This window comes from Bos mutus, chromosome 4 (assembly GCF_027580195.1).
Source record: "Bos mutus isolate GX-2022 chromosome 4, NWIPB_WYAK_1.1, whole genome shotgun sequence".
In the NCBI taxonomy this organism is placed as follows: Eukaryota; Metazoa; Chordata; class Mammalia; order Artiodactyla; family Bovidae; genus Bos; species Bos mutus.
The window spans coordinates 53,807,611-53,824,880 of record NC_091620.1 but is presented as its reverse complement, the minus strand read 5'-3'; the positions used below and the strand labels follow the sequence as shown (position 1 = coordinate 53,824,880).

Below are 17,270 nucleotides of genomic sequence, written 5' to 3'. Positions count from 1 at the left end.
AGGTTAATGCATAGGAATGGATGTTTCTGCCCATGGGGAGAGTGTCTAAAGAGAATAAGGTTGAGGATAAAACCACAGAAAATTCCCAAGTGTCAGGGAAACTCAAAAGACAGGAGGTCCAAAAAATATCAGCGCAAGGAAAACATTGACCACCCAGCCATGCCTGCGTCTAGATCAAGTGCAGAGAGGAGGGACCCGGGATGAGGGAGGAAGGGATGTCTGTAAGGGGAAGAGAGAAGAGAGTGACTTAGTGGGGTGGCCTGGGAGAAAGTCCTGAGCTCCAGAACAAAGATGCTTCCCACCAAGTTTGTGGGGGATAAGCCAGCTAAAGCTGAGGCATCACTCCCAATCCCTAAGAGAGTCTGTGAGTCAGAATAAAAGATGTGAGTGATGATTTTATACACGTCTTCTGGCATCCACGAGTGTATGTGGCTCTCAGGCCATTGTTTTGCTTTTGTTTCTGCTTGGAAATGGGCTCTCAGTTTCTTTGACAGTTGGGGTTGTTTGAACAGTGAGAGGTCAGTGTTCAGCCTGCTTGAATGAACTTCTTCCAGCTTCACCAGCTGAGACTGAGCCCTCTAAGGATCTGAATGCTGCTGTGTGGCTTGTGATCTAGCAGGCAATGGAATATTAGGAGCCAGTCAATTTCCATGAGAAATACTCAAAAAGGGACCAAACCAGGGCCAGGGTGAGTTAGGGCTGATATATGTTTTTCCTTTTTTAAATTATTATTATTATTGAAACCCATCGGTGGTGCCAGGAGGTGATGGTGGGTGAGAGGAGGCTGTCTCTCTATCTTACCCCACATATCCATCATCAACTCCCATCTCTTCCATATCATCTCAGTCAAAGCATCGTGAAGTTTGTGAAGCTTCAGACTCTTTCCCTTCACTGGGCACTGAACTGTGTCTCCACCCCCACCCCCCAAAGACACACTGAAGTCCTAACTCTAGGTACCTATCAATGTGGCATTATTTGGAAATAGGGATTTTGAAGATGTAATGAGTTAACACGAGGTCATACTGTATTAGGGTGGGTCCTAGCTGCTTTATTTTCTTCATAACATTTTCCTCTATCTGAAACTGTTTTCTTTGCTTCTCTACTTAGAATGTAAGCTCCTGAAAACAGGGCCCTCATCTCACCGGTGATGCTCAGCAGTGACAGAACAGCTCCTGGCACATGGTAGACTGTCACGGAGTAATTGGTGAATGGAACGTTAGATGCTCAACAGGTTTTTGTTGAATAAATGAAAGGTACAAGCTTTATTGCCACCGTCCTCCTTCTAAAAATATTGACACCCAAAGCCTATGCTTTAGAGAAATTTAGGGAACAATTTCAAGAGGCCAAGAAAAACTATCTTCATATGAGCATTTACAAGACCACATCCTTAAAGTTAGAAGAACTTTTAGTGACTGAGTTTCACACATCAAATTCTTAATCTTTTATCTAGGATTGGGCTGGGGAGGGGGGAAGGGGACGCTGATCAGAAGAATGGCTATGACAGGCATCCACCAGAGGGCAGTCTAAGATAGTTGAGAAGTTCAGAAGCTCCTAAGTTGGGTTCACTTGAGGACAACTGACAAAAATTAAAAGACCGAAAAAAGTAAAAAAAAAATAAAAACCTGAACTACATCACCACTCTGATGATTCTCCAAATTAAAAAGAGATGAAATAACGCAGAAGCCGCAAGGGCGCAGAATCCACTAGGAAATGCAGCCGTGGGAGAGAAAGAAGGATGGAGGAAACCAGAAGTGACCCAAACATACCCTCACACCTCACACTTCACATCAGAGTAGGTTCCGGTGAGTGGGTGCAAGCAGCTCCCTCAGTGCTGACTGGGGACCCTCTCGAGGTATTCTTTGGTCCAGGTTGGAGACTGCATCCTCCAGTTTGCTCTCAGTGAGATATCAATGTCATCAGTCAGCCTCCAGTTTCTACCAAGTGTGGATGAGCTCAGTAACCACCACCTAAATTCTGAAAGACCTGGGGTTTTGAGACTATGGCACAAACCACTGTTCACCAGCCAATATCCATTCTCTCTCCCCGTTTTCCTAGGGGGGCATACCATCACCCGTGTTGAAATGTGGCCCTGTGGTTAACTGTGAGCCAACGAGATGTAAGCAGATGTGAGGCTTCTTCCAAAAAGAAGATTTTAAAAACAAGAAGGAAGGACCTTTTGCCTTCTTCCACTCTCCCTTGAGTCTGGAGACATCCAGATCTCCAGGAGACATTCTTGGATCATGAGGTGACCTTGAGCCTGGAAGTCTTATGCTAAGATTAGAGGAGCAGAAAGGGAGAAGCTTGAGTCCTTGGAGAGACCACACAGCCACCATATGATTCTGGAATGCCTCTTCTGGACTTCTTTGATGTGAGAAAAATTAAATTCTATCTTCTCGAAGTCACTTTTCATTGGAGTTTTTCATCTATGGCATGCTGAACTCGATCCTAGTTGAGACAGAGATGGTTTTATACTTAATTGAAAATAAATGGGAAAAAAGAAAATAAATGGACATCCATGGGTTGATTTTCTCTTGGAGCTTTCTGCTTTTCATCCCTAAAACAGTGACCTGGAAAGAAAAAGTCAATTAAAGTTCATGTTGTGGATGTTCCTGCTTGTCCTCCCCATAGGGGGAAGTTAATCACTGTCAAGCTTCAAGGTTTCCTAAAAGGGGCTAAGATGTTATACATTTTTTTTTAGATGTTATACCTTAACAGGTAGAACGTCTAGGAACTTCTTACAATTGCAAATTATCATGCCCTGCCTCAGACTTGGATCAGAAATTCTGAAGGTGGGCCCAGCAATCTGTATTTTATTAACCTCCTGGATGATTCTGATGCATGCTAAAACTTGAGAACCACTGAATTCCCAAAAGGAATTGCTCATACTACCAGGAGCAGAGAGCATCAACAGGAATAACTAGGGTTGAAGGTACATTTTACTGGGTTTGGGAGAAAAGAGAGCTGGAATAGTTGATAAGTTGGGGGTAATGGATAGAGGAAATGGGATTTAATCAGTGTTCATCTGTACCAAGTCTTTGGGTGATCTTCACAATTGCCAAGAAATTCAAGTCTAAGATGGAATTCAAGACTTTATCTTTACTTCTTGAGTGTGACCTCTCTCTGAGAACGAAACATGTAGAGTCTCAAAGTATCATGGTCACATCGGTAAGAATATTTTCTAAGCTCTAGGAGAATCATCTGTGTGGACCTGGAGAAGGAAACAGCAGGGGTGACCCCAAACACCAGAACCAGCCTGCACCACAGCTGGGGCGTACCCCAGCTGGGAGACCTGGGAGCTTTTGGCAAGTAGTCTGTCTGGTTGTAGAGACCACATGCAGGTGGGTTGGGATTCATCCTTCCATTGACTTGACTTCCTCAGAGTGGCCCACCGGAACACTGGAGGGAGCTGGCTCTGCAATTGCCATAGATCTCAGGCCTGTGGTGGTAGGCATTTATTATTTCAGGACTTTTAAACACTATTTTTAAATCTAGAAATTCTCCAGATACATGAGGCTGACCTCCCCAAGGTAGAACCCAGAAAAGTCAAATTTCCAGCCTCACTGTGGAGAGAACACAGCCAGTCTGATGGACTCATGTGAGACTTTGATTCAGACGTGAGCAGCTGGAGGCAAGGGGGCTGCTGGTCACTGTGAGTTTGGCTCCCTAGCACGGAAGAGCCATGCCTGGGTTGAGAGCAGCAGTCAACAGCTCTGTCATCAGTTCCAGAAGACAGTAAGGCTTGAGACACCTTTTCTGGTTTCTCCAGCCTCAAAAGAATTCTACGAGCTGCCCAGTATTTTTTATCCTAAACTATTTTTTCTTATATATCAGCCAAAATGATATCCTGTTGTTAGAAACTAAAAAGTGTAATATAACTATGGGCATTGGAAGTCGTGAAAATCAATAGAAGCTCACGGAAATGGATTGCTTATCTGTTCTGGTCGGGCTGATGATTTGAAGAGCCCAGAAACATTAAGGGTTGGGACTCTGGCAACTTCTGGTTACCTATAGCACTAATGAAGCGCTCAGTGCAGGCAATCTTTGGGGATATTCGGGGGCCACTTTCATAAAAAAAAAATACATATAAAGGCCATGAGGCAAGAAGGACTGTGAGGTGAGATGCTTCCATTTCCAGGAGCCCCCAAAACATCCAAGTGACCTCAATTCCGCTCAGGTTGCATGATCCTTGCAGGTTCTTTTGAGGCCAGGACTTTACTTTCCAAGTACACTCTAAGCTCACTGGAAAAGGCCACAGGACCTTGAAGACTGGATTCCTCTGGGGGATCAGACTTCCTCCCCTTCCATCTCCCCTCCTTTCGGACCTCCACATCTGCCAATTACAGCCAACAGGAAAAATGATAAGATGTTTATTGAGTCATCTACAGCAGTTTGACATCCTTAAAATCCCGGACAAGGTTGTGAGCACAGCGGTAGCAGTGAGGTCTGTGGGGCTTATCTTTATTGTGGGAGATGAGACCCAGGCGGGTGCAACTCCCACAGCGAGCCTGAAGTCTGGGGTGCCAGTGGCGTCCCCACTCCAGCCCTCACGGGGGCAAAGCTACAGAAGACAGACATAAGACAAGACGCACAAGGCCAAGCATAGACACATCCCAGGACATCGAGTTCAGGGGAAGGAAAAAGGCAGGCACACAGCTTACTTGAAGGATGTCCCAGATCCTTGAAGGATTCTCATGGGGGTGGCATGGAAACACTGACATCACCCATATGGGAGTCTCCTCATTCTCTCTCCAGAACAACCAACCAGCTGATGGGAATAAACTTGGAATTCTGTGTCCATCAGAGCCCACTGGCCTTCCCTTACCGCCCCCCCCCACCCCAAGTGCTGGTGGTTTTACAAATGAGGCAAAAGTTAATCCAGGAGGGCTCAAAGCAGTTGACAAACAGCATGGGGTCCCCCTTTCAGAGGTCTTCACCCCAGAAACAGCTCACATCTGTGCAGTTTCCCTTTTACACACCAAGGCATCTCATTTGAATCTCACTCTTGACCTGTGGGTCAGATTGAAAATCAGGTCCTCCCATTTCTCAGATCAAGAAGCAGAGGCCCAGAAAGGATCAGTGCTGGAGCCCAGAGCAGGTGGTGAAGCCAGGCTGGAACACAGGTCTCCCGTCATGACACCGACTCCACGCTCCTCCTGCAGTCTGGAGTCCTGACAACCTCCGTAACCAGAGCCCCTCTCCTGCGCAAGGCTGAATGTTTTCTGGTCGGAAGCTTTATTGGGTGTCTTGTTCTGGCTCATATGCAGGGCAGGCACACACATCAGCAGGCCCATTTCCCCACTCAGGTTTGTAAAGCATCCTGGGTCCCCACATGGCACAGGCACCATGTTAAGCCCACCTGTCAGTGTTTTCTCAGCAGCCCAAGGGGGAGGCTTGACCTGCAGATCGCCAAGTTTCCTCCCAGCTCTAGTGCTCTGTGAGTCTCCCCAGAGATACATGAGGAAGGAGTCCAGGCCAAACAGCAGATCAATGGCAGAGCCAGGAGATGCCCAGGTCCCCTGTTCCCGGCTCAGAGCTCTTCCAGCAGGCATCCATGGTCACTGGGCCCCAAGTAGGAATTTATGATGAAGCACTCCCTGCTTTGACTCTAGGGTGGCCTTGAGTGGGTCAAGAGTACTCAGAGAATTACAAAGAAAGCCTCTTCAAGCTTTCCTCCCGGGAAGGGAGAGTGTCAGGTGAAGGCGGTGAGTCAGCACTCTATTGGTGGGTGATGATGGACTTGGGAGTATTTCAAGCCTTGAGCCTGGCTCCAGCTCTCTGGTCCTGTCCCCCAGGGAAGTCGGTTCAGGGAGGGGTGGGGGTTAGAGATGGAATGACTGTGGCCCACTGGGTGTGTCGAGTAGGGTCACAGAGCTGCCCATGGAGACAGAGAAGGTGGCTTGGCCTCAGGCATGGTGGGGAGTCATGAAGTCTGTCATGCTGGGAAACACCAGAGAGGCCCTGAACCCCTATACCCACACTCCAGCCCCTCACAGGCTCAGCATCCTTTACTTGGCGACCCATCTCCCCCAGGGCTGGAGTCTCTCCTAACACTGCCTGTTCCTTGATGGGACAATCATGACTGAGGATGAGAGATTTCTTTATCCCGAGGAAAACTCAGCCTCCCCTGGACGAGTTCTGTTCTTCAGGATTGCATAGAACAAAAACAGCCCCCTTCTAGAGACATGGAGTTGGATAACTCTGCTCCTCTCCAGCCTGCCCTTCCCAAGTCCCTTTAGCCCCTCATCCTTCAGCAAACACCGCAGTCTTTGCCTGGAGCCATTCCCAGTAGATAGCTGGTGTTTTGACAAGAATTTCAGAGATCCAGTGGGCTACATAAACCGTCTAGTCTTTTGGCCCATTATACAAATTCAAAAAAAAAAAAAAAAGGTCAGAGAGGGAAGGGTTATACCCAGACTTACACTATCCCCCCACTGCCGTGACCCTGAAGGACAGCTGCCTACCCTCCTGGAGCATTCAAAATACATCAACTGAGTCTGCTCACAGGGCTGGCAATCATTTGTTCAGAGAGAAAAACCAACCAACAGAAACCTGGAGCCTCTACAAGGATGTGGGCTCCAGGCTCAGGTGGCAGCATGGCATGGGGATTTGGGATGGATTTTGTTTTTGCTGTTTTGTGACAATAGATGTATAAAACCAAAGCCTCCTCTTCCATGGTGAAACAGACCTGCTGGTGGGTGTGAGGATGAAGAAATAGGGTCCATACTCAGGGGACTGCTCCTAGGATCTGGGGGTAGCCGTTGCCCACCCAGTCGTGGCACCCTGACCCGGCCGGGACACAGAGGGGTCTGCACATGGTGCTGCAGGCACCTGGCCGACTGTCCCTGGCCTGAGCCTTCCCTCCGGCCCGCCAGCTTCCACTGCGGGGTCCAAATGGAAGGGACAGGTGTCCCTTTTCTAAGAAAGGGAAAATATACAGAACTCCCCCTTCCCTCCACATGTACACAAACACGGACACTCCAGAACCAGAAGCGATACACACAACAGTGATGAGTGCCCTTCTACCACCTTGGCTTTGAACCGGAGAATTACTGGGGCACAGAGCCTGGAGGAGCCGTGGGAGCCGCCTCATCTCACAAATGCAGACACTGAGGCCCAAAACAGGGAGCGCTATGTCCATGTCCGCAGTCTGAGCCCCGCTGGGACAGACGCTCTGTCTCTGAATTGAAGCCTGTGAATCCTTCCAACCTGCCAGGAACAGGTCTCCCAACAGGGCCCCAAATGCAAGGTGGCCAGAGGAGAGCCCCTCAGGTAATACACGAGGCACCCAGACAGACGGAAAGGCGTCATGAGGCAGACGCAGGATGGAAGGGCCACCACATACCCCATGGCCAGCCTGAGTTGCCAAGTATGCCCAGGCAGGGCAAGCAGGCCGGTTCTCCCTCTTTACATGGGGCTCATCTCTAAAGCAAGCACTAAGCCCTTCCCCAGTCACTTCACAGACCTTGAGGAACAGGTCACTAAGCCCCCTGGGCCATCTTCCTCTTCATAAAGCCAAGCAAAGCAACATTCCCCATCCCCCCGAACTCTCCAAGCATTCCAGAACGCAACCACAAAACAAGCCCACAAAACACTTGGACAGCAACACCACAAGCTGATACAAATGAAGTGGGTCCCACATAGAGGCCATGGCACTCTAGCACTTTCCTCCACCTTCCCTGAACCTGGCTCTGCCCCGTTTTAAATTCCCAGGCCGTGGTCCAGTAACTTGCAGCTACACAGTCAGGACAGGAGTCGGGGTGCAGTCACTCCTCCCATCAGCAGCTTCTGCTAACAGGCATGGTGGGTGGGGTTTCCCACCTCCCTCCACCAAGCCCTAGGACACACTGGTATCCATGCTGACTCAACATCCAGAGGGAAGTCTCTGCAGAGGTCTCAGATTTCAGTAGCTAAACCCAAGCCAGAGGCTAACTAGGGCTCCTCATGGTCCATGAGGGTGAGGGGGCATGAAGGGGAGCCCCAGTCCCTGGACTTGGGCACATGGAGGTGTAAGGTGCTTCAGGATTCACAGGAAGGCGGCTGGTTCATCCTAGTAATGGCTTTGACTTCAAGGGAAATGGGAAAGGGGAGGGCTTAGGGGCTCTGTGTGGTAGGTATTGTTGGGGAGCAGTTTCTCTGAGGCATCCATCTCTCAAATTTCTGCAAGTGATGCCTGGGGACAGGAGGGGGAAGAGGGAAACTTCCAGAAGAGCCCTTGCCTACCTTGAGTCAGGGATAAAATAATGAAGGTGGGGAATGTCTTCTTTCATGGATCCCTCCAAGCTCTTTGCATCTAAATTCCACTCAGATCCACTTTTCTGGATCTTGGCAGTTTTTTCTTGGGCCAAATGAAAAGCACCAGAACTTTTCTCTGGCCTCAGCCCTACATCCAAACTGAAGTCTCTGAATGGTAGATCCCTGGAGCTTTCCCACTGTCTGATGCCCAGGAACTGGGCAGCTGGGCACCTGGGCACCTGGGCACCTGGACACTAAAATGTTGGGTGAGCATGGGTCTGCCTGTGCCAAAAAGCTGTCTGGCCATCCAAGCTGGACTTCCAGTAACCTCGGTGACTGGACCAGGCCTGCAAAGGGCCACGGGGTGGCGAGTAGACTCAAGGAGTCCACACTGAGAGTCAGACATTGCAGGGGGGAGCTGTCAGGCAGGCCCCAGCCCAAGGCCCCCAAAGCCAAGTCAGCAGCCTCAGCCCATGGGAGGCCTCCCACGCAGTGTCAGGTGGTTACTGAGGCTGGTGGGGATGGGGTGGGGTGGATCTGTGGACCTGCTTGAGATGAGCAGGGACCTTGGGGAGAGGGGGAGGGATGGGATGACTTTCCCAAAATTAAGGAGTATTTACATGTCTGGGGTCAGGGCCCAGGGGCCCACGGTGGGTGGGGCCAGCGCCAAAACAGGGAGGCTAAACAGCCGCCTGTGCCCCGCATCCTTCTCCCACCTCGGGGGGCCAGGCGCCCAGCCCAGGGCCTGCCCGAAGGGAGAGAAGAGGCACAACATGCGTGGGCTGGCGCCCCACCGCAGCCCCAGCCTGCGTACAGAGGAGAGGAGGGGGCAGGGTGGGCTCAGGTGGCCAGGTTGTCGGCCGGAAGCCCAGACATGCGGATCTGGGAGCTGCTCTTGCTCAGGATGGAGAGCTGGGTGCCCCCGTTCACCCCGCTGCTGGCCAGGGATGGGTGCCGGTGCTTGAAGTCCATGGTGAAGTATCGGTTCACCTTCCAGCTCCGCCACTTCCTCTTGATCTCCGCCTGCACCTGCGGGTGGCAACTCAGGCGGTCACTTCTGGGTGGACACCCTCTCACACCTCACCCGCCCATCTGGGCACCCTGGGGCCCCTCCCATGAGGGCATGCCCATTAACAGCAGCTGTGGATGAGGATCTCCTGGAGAGTTTTAACAACCCAGATGCCCAGACCATTCCCCTGAACCATGACACCCAGATCTCTGGGGTAGGGCTCCCACATGTTTTAAGGCTTTCTAGGGGATTCCAATATGCTGTTAGGGGTGAGGATCACTAAATAAAGCAACCTTCTGGGTGAACTCCCAACACATTGCTCTTAGTATGGTGCATGCGGGGCACGTCCAGTTTCAGAGGCCACATGCCAACCTCCTCCACCCAGCACCTTTGTGTGGCACCAGTACCCACAGCCTCCAGTTCCAGCTCCCACTTCCACCGTTGGCCCTGACAAGCTACTTGGACTACTTCTTGTTTCTACTTCTTGTTTCTCACAGCCGCTACCTGCAGGGCTCTGTCTGCCTCCTTATCTAACCCCTCTGTTGGAGAAGGTGATGGCAGCCCACTCCAGTACTCTTGCCTGGAAAATCCCATGGATGAAGGAGCCTGGTAGGCTGCAGTCCATGGGATCGCTAGGAGTCAGACACGACTGAGCGACTTCACTTTCACTTTTCACTTTCATGCATTGGAGAAGGAAATGGCAAACCACTCCAGTGTTCTTGCCTGGAGAATCCCAGGGATGGGGGAACCTGGTGGGCTGCCGTCTATGGAGTTGCACAGAGTCAGACACAACTGAAGTGACTTGGCAGTAGCAACCCCTCTGTAGGTTGTCTGAGAAAGTCTTCTTATTTCTCAGATACAAAATCAGGGGAAGCCTGCCACAGTCATGCAGCCAAGACCCAAGCGCTTGGTGCAATGACTTCTGCCCACTCTCCAAAGCCACCCACCCACTCAGCGCCCTCTCCCATCTCAGCATCTCTGTTCTGGGTTCTACTCAAAACATCATCCTAACAGGCTAAAGCAGGAGGCCTGGCAAGAGAGAATTACTAGAAGATTCCAGGCCTCTCCCCAGGATCAATCAAGTCTACTCTACAGGGGACAGGTCTGAGCAAGCAGGCTGGCATGCTGGGGCAGTGTCAAGCATTGGATGGCTCCCTTCTCAGTATCCCTGCCCAAGAGCAGCCTCATGAACTGTAGGTACCATTTCCTGTGGCTGGTACTGTAGGTACCATTTCCTAAGGTTTGTCTTACGGTGAGCCCTCCCAGGTGGGTTTGCACTCAGAAGTTGATGCCTTTATGGGCGGATCTCTGCTCCTGAGACTGGGCCTCAGCAAAGCGGGAGGGAGTCTGGCATCAGGAAAGGTGGCAGGGTTGGGGGGAGGCTGTCATCCTCCTCCTGTAGGCACTGTGAGTCCGCAGAGCCCTGGTCTAGAGGATCAACCCTGTGTGGCCAGCTGGTCATACCCCTGTCTGCTCCCCAGCAAGCTGCACCTCCACCACTAAGAAACCCAGGATCTTACTTACCTCTCCATTCAGAAAGCAATAGAGAACAGCCACCACAAAGCCCTAAGGAGAGAGAACAAACAGAACCTGAGAATGCTAGCAAGGAACCTCCCACGCGGGGTGTGGGAGGCAGCAGGAGGCAGGAGTGACACCAGGAAGCAGAGAAATAAGTGACCAAGATGCGAGCACCTGCCCAGGAGCCTGCAGTAAAGCAGTCAAAGTTCTAATCCACTGAGATGGCCACACCCCTGAAGCCAAGTGGCTGGTGGCGGCATTCCCTCCCACCCACAACCCTGGCTTTGGATCTCACATTCCCTTGGTCAAATCCTTCCCATTCCCAAGGGCCAGCTCTGTCCCACTTTCTAGAAGAGGCCTTCCCCACATACCCCAAAGTGTTCAGGCTCCCAAGCCAGCCTGCAGGCCCCCTGAGGGCAGCACGCCTTCAGGACAGAACAGCCCTGTCTTTATCCACCACCACCTCCCCACCCCGTTGGCCAGACAGCTTCGTACATGGAACGTACGGAACACCACGTGGTTCCTGCTACCTAGTAGGTGTTTGGCTCTTCTACATATATTCTTGACTTATAGTCTGGGCATTTAGAATTCCTGTGCTGAGAGATAGGAACCCAGGCTCTGACTCCCAGTCTGGGGCTTTGCCAATAAACCCCTCAGCCTTGCCAGGCTAAGAACCTTATCAGGTAAAACAACTGAGTTAAAATGGGAGAAGGGAGAGAATCAAGTCAGATAAACAGAATAACTTCTCAACCATCAAGGTCAAATACTCCTCTAATGAGTTGGGCTTGGAAGAGGCACTGTATCCTAGGGACATTCAAAGGAGCCAACCTTGCCTTCCCTGACCCACTCATGCACCCATCTGTTCATGCACTCACTATGCATCCTTGCACTGACTCACTCTGCTTCACTCACTCATTTACAGCCCTGTCTGCTGATTCCTTCAAGAACAGACTTACTAGTCCTCCAGTTTTCTCATTCCCTGGATCACTTATTTATGTAACTGTTCATCCCCCTGTTCAGCTCATTCAGCTCCCTGGGATCAGATCCTGTGCTGGGGATCTCGACCTGGGTAACTCAGAGCTCCAGCACTCAGAGAGGGAAGTCAGATGTGGAGAGAGAGGTCTCTTGAGGACACTCCACCCATCCCCAGGGCTAATGCTGAGGGACAGGGAGCTGCTGTCTGCTGTCTCTGATGGCCCAAGGGAGGCCTGGCTCAGGACTCCCAGATGCACCAGCAACACGAAAGCACCGGCATGTGTTCTCATGGAAGCCTAGAGGGCAGAGAGTATGAAGGGCCCTCCCAGGTGTCTTCTAATCTAGTACTGTTATTCCAGAAGGGGAAACTCAGAGCTGAGTTTAGGTTAACGACTTAGGACCACCAACAAGGTAGAGGCCAGGGACCTGGCTCCCCACAAGCTCTTCCCTACACACACACACACACACACACACCACGCCTACCTGGAAGGAGCCCAGACCCAGCTCAAACACGAGTCTCTCCCTCTTGCTGACGTTCTCCGGGGAGAAAGCAAAGACGGTGTAGTGGATTCCAAAGAGTGGGATGAGCAGCAAGGTGGACCTGGCGAGCCGTCTGTAGGGAGAGAGCAAGCCGTCTACTCCGGGGGCCACCAGGGCCTGAGGCCGGAGCCGTGCAGGGCAGAGAACCGCAGTCCCAGCCGCTCCTCTCCCCCAGCACCGGAGCCCCTGCCCATCGACACCCTCAGGATTCTCTCCCAGGGCGTGGGTCCTAGAGAAGATGGTCAACAGAGCCCCAGCTTCCAGAACTCCCTGGGAAGTTCTGGGGAGACTTCCCTCAGTCTGTGGGGTGCCCATTCCTCTAGGCCACACAGGTGTCCTGTGGAACCACTGAACGTGCACAGGTGAGTATGTGATTGACAGAAACCTCTCTGGGAAGGTATGAAGCCCTCTGGAAAAATGAAGTCAGGGCAAAATCCTGCAGTGGGATTTGGACGGACAACGTGATGCATCTTCAAGCAAAACAAATGTTTTTCAGCACTGAAAGGAAGCTCTCTGTGCCTGGAAAGGGCAGCCCTATGGGACCACAGAGACAGTCAGCTTCTCTGAGTCTGGGGCTGGCCAGGGATGCTCATGGAGAGTGGTGGGGAGGTGCTGACCACTGGGAGGGTGTGGGCCCAGAGGGTAGAGCACAGGAGACTCATGGGAGGGATGCTAGGAAGGATTTACTGACCCTGAACGTAAACAGCCACCATCCAGCAGGAGGAACCTGCCACCTGGGAAACTGCTTCAGAGGTGGTGAAGAAGGCTGTCTGCGGGGCTGGGAGTGGAACCGGGAAGAGAAACGGCCCTAGGGACCTCATTACCTGCCTGCGGCAAGCTCTCCTGGGGTTCCTCTGACTGCAGCTGGCTCCTAGGCCCAGTGGGGTGGGACCATGGTCTGAGAGGGTGGACCGCAGAAGCCACGGGAAAATGTCAAGAGGAGGCATGGTGACACGTGCTCTTGTGGGTCCTTCCCAGGGCAGGGGGGCACCCAGAGGGTCTTCAAGAGTGGGACCCCATCTCCGCCTACCCCAGCAGACTGGTTCTCTTTGGACCTCCTGGAAGAACCGGCCCCACCCTGCAGGTGCAATGTGCCCCCTGGGGCCCTCTGAGCTTCAGCCTCACCCTCTCCTGGCAGAGCTAGTCCATGAGGTGGGCAGCAGAAGATGGGGGCAGGCCTTCAATCTGGGGCAGTTACACTAGATGCCCCTCCCTCTTCCTGACCCCAGCCTTTCTGGGAGAGACTATTCCACTGAGTGTGAGGGCTCCAGATTTTCAGGAGAAGCAGAGTCCATAGAGTCTGAGTGACGCCTACTCAGAGGGAAAGGATGGGGAAGGGGAAGAAAGAGAAGCAGAGGGGAGGTACACTAAGAAAGGGGAAGGAATAGCCCAGGGAGACCTCCAGGTGGATCATGGCTCAGTACTGGAAAAAGGCCCCTCGACTGCCCAGCACCCACCAATCTTCCACATGCTCACAGGTGGCCGGTTCTGCAGGACCTGGGGGTGCCTGGACCAGAGTGGGGGCCAACAGGATCCCACTCAGAGCCTGGCTGTGGTCTCGGAGTGTCCTAGCCTCTCACCTCTCTTCTGTCTGTCCTCTCTCAGAAGTGGCTCCTTGATGGCAGGTGTGGTGCCTCACTTATCTGTCATCTACCCTGGCCAGCACCTACCAGGCATGGGGCCCATGCTCAAAAAGTGTGTGTTCATTAAGGTACAACCACACAGGCCTGGGATGATACACCTCAGAGCCCTGAACACTGGGCATGACCTGGGAGCCCGGGTCCCACTCATCTCCAGGCACCCAGAGCCTCACCCCAGAGGACAGCAGGGAGTGTTGGCTGAAGAATGAAAAGCAAAGTTGTCTGGAAACACAGGAACATGGACATCTTGAGGGCCCCTCTGTGACCCTGACTAAAGAAGTTACTTTAAAGAGCAGCTTAAGAAGTTGAGGAGAGAAGGCAGCCCGGCCTCCTGTGGTCCCTTTATCCTCTCCCCAAATGGGTCTGTTTCCAGGGATCTGTCTATGCAGTTTGACAAATGAAAGTGTTAGTCGCTCAGTCATATCTGACTCTTGTGACGCCATGGACTGTAGCCCGCCAGGCTCCTCTGTCCATGAGATTCTCCAGGCAAAAATACTGGAGTGGTTGCCATTCTGTTCTCCAGGGGAACTTGCCGATGCAGGAACTGAACCTGGTCTCCTGCACTGCAGGCAAATCCTTTACCATCTGAGCCACCAGGAAAGCCCTAGAAATCAAAAGGCCAACCCTCTCCAGCATTTGTGGTGGCAGAGGATGGGACGGGTTCAGTATGTGAGAAACACAAGCCTTCGAGCACTTCCCACCCCCTAGCATCCCAGAGTGCAACCCAAGGGCCCTGCCCTCCCTCCCCCGCAGCCCTGCGATGGCCAAGAAAGAATGAGGGACTTCTGCCAGGGACCCAGGCATCCCAATGACTCCTGATAGATGCAGCAGTGGGGGTGGATGAGGAAGGCACGGGTCTCAGACTTCGAGGACTCTGTCCTTCAGAGCGGGGACCAGAGGCCTTGGAATGGGGACATAAGGTTTGAACCTTAGAACCCCTCCTTGGGGAGTCACAGAATCACCCTATGATCTGATTAAGCCAGAGAGACAATGACACAAGCCTTTAGCCTTTGTTCCCCTGCCCCAAGGAGACACTGATGGGCAGAAGGGGCCTAAAGAAACACAAGGGAGAGCTTCCTACAGCCAGAGATGACCAAATGAAGGTGGGATCCCCTACTTAAAGGGCTTTCCAAATAGGGGCTGAAGCTCCAGCTAGAGATGCCTCAGGGTCTAGTGCTTAGGACTCCCTGGGTTCAATTCCTCACCCTGCCAACTTCTGGCCTTGAGTGAGTCATTTCACCTCTCTGTGCTTCAGTTTCCTCACCTGTAAATAGAGGATAATACAAGTACCCATCTCAAGGCTTGTGTGGGGAGTAAGTCACTCTGCAGGTGAAGTGTGAGCGAGGCACCTGGGTGAGGCTCCCACCCCTTGCAGGGGGACAGTCTAAGTGAATTCAAGCTCAAGGCTCTTAGAAATCATCTAACAGCTGCAAAGGCTGAAACCCAGAGAAGTGGGGGGTTGGGGGAAGACCACATGTCGAACCAGCATCTGCAGAGGCTTCCAAGCTGCTTCCTCCTCAGAACCAGCCGCACCCCGGCTGCTCCCACGACGTCCATAGCCCCATCCCCGCCACCTCCCCTCATACCCCAGGCCACAGGGTTGCAGAGAACTCACAAGACGCACAGATGTCAACATGCAACAGCCGGGCAAGGGCTCAGGGCTGGAGGCACAGGCTCACTCCCCGCTCTCCTCCAGCCTGGGAAGACGGGAGCTCCAGGTGGAGGCAGCAGCAGCATGCGTCCCCCTCCCATCCAGCACACCCGGCCACAGCCTCGCCACGCACACTTACAGAGTAATGGTGGACAGTTCTGACATCTTGCAAGAGTGCTGCTGAGCCCGCTGTGGCTTGCAGTAGCATTTCTGCACGCAGCTGCTGGGTGTGACAAGATCAGCATTTCTGTCAGCTGGGGGCATTGGGCCACGAGAAACTGAGGTGGGGACTTAGAGTGACACGGCTCACGGGGAGCGTAGAGCAGCTCGGGGTGTAGAGACGGAGCGGGGGCGTCACATGGGGGAAGCTGAGGGCCGAGATGCGGTCAGCTCTGGACATAGAAACACACACCCCTACATATACACGTGTGCACACAGACACACAGGCATACGTGAACACTCACACTGGGAAACCAAAAGGTGGCGGTGGGGTTCACGGGAGAACGTGTGTGTTTATAAGCCGGGCCTGGCTGGGTCTCAACACGGGACCATGAGCTGTCTCCAGAGTTAGCTCCAGGCTTGGGGCATGGCCTTGCCAGAGATCCCAAGGCAAGAGGGGCAGCTGGAAACCCCTGGAATCAGGCCAGCTGTGGGCTTGCTTGTGAAAACCAACTGGAACATCCACTGGTCATCCTCCCACCCTCTCCCTCCTCTGCCCGCGCCTTCCCCTGATAGAACCCTGAGCACCGTGGTGTGGGCCTAAATGGAGAAGAGGTAGGATGGGTGGAGCGGATGCAGATGATAGACGCTACACACCCACCATGCAAGCTGAAACAAAATGAAAAATCCACTTTCTCAGTGGACTGAGTCACACCGCAGCAGCTCACGGGTAGGTAGCGGTTCCCAGATTGGAGGCTCTGCCAACACTGCTGAGGTTCTACTGCACAGCGCTGGCTAGACTTCTCCATAAAAGTTCAGCGGGCAGGGACTGAGGGCTGAGGGGACACCCTTCGGGCTCTGCTCCACTGACTGCAGAAATGAGCCACCTTAAGGAGCCATCCACACGTGGGTCCAGGATGCCTGTCCAGCTCTACCTGTCCCTGGGGGAGACACAGAGCTCTGTCTCCTCAGAGACATTTCCTCAGAGAGGCTCAACTTCCATCTCTTTTAGCCCCTCTCAGTCCTGCCTACCCCTGGCTAACACTACCCATTTTTTTTTTCCCATCTCTGACAAACATGTAAGAGATGGAAGAAGAGCCGTGTCGTCTTGTCAGACTGCAAAGGAGAGGCCCATTTCACACACCCTCGTCAGGCACGGTGAGGCAGAGCCCCTAGTAGCTGCTGGTGACCTGACAGCCCTGCGGGGGTCTGAAGCAAATGAGAATGGATTTGCCCAAAGAGCCCAGACCTTCGGCATTCATGGATTCGGAATGTGTGACCCCAGCTCTGTAAGAGTAAGTCTGAAGGTCCCTGACATGTAGTGACATATCGTTTAGCTGAGGTAGACATCTGAATCACACATGTCATAGATGTGGCAAGCTGAGGTCCACGCAGCATCCTTGCCTCAGTCAGGTGTGTGGTTCTCCTTTAATTAACATCTTTCACTTCGTGCCAGACTCTGAGGTGGGTGCTACTAGATCCTTCTACAGATGAGGGATGGTATGAGGCTCTGCTACCCAGACTGCTACATCAGTACCACCTGAGA

At 52.6% G+C, this 17,270-nt stretch overlaps 1 protein-coding gene across 5 annotated transcripts in view; it reads right to left on the bottom strand.

The window, feature by feature from the left end:
- Positions 1–4,359: 4,359 nt before the first annotated feature.
- Positions 4,360–17,270, bottom strand: part of ADCYAP1R1 (ADCYAP receptor type I) — a 107,649-nt gene continuing 94,738 nt past the window's right edge. For 3 of the 5 annotated variants that reach the window (XM_070369497.1, XM_070369495.1, XM_070369496.1), the window contains exons 14-17: positions 15,705–15,788; positions 12,218–12,347; positions 10,766–10,807; positions 4,360–9,261 (exon numbers count right to left, since the gene is read on the bottom strand). In XM_070369497.1, the coding sequence (XP_070225598.1) occupies positions 9,073–9,261; positions 10,766–10,807; positions 12,218–12,347; positions 15,705–15,788 (445 nt within the window). In that variant the 3' untranslated portion in view covers positions 4,360–9,072. The remainder of the gene's footprint in view (positions 9,262–10,765; positions 10,808–12,217; positions 12,348–15,704; positions 15,789–17,270) is intronic. The other 2 variants (XM_070369498.1, XM_070369499.1) reach the window with 2 other exon arrangements.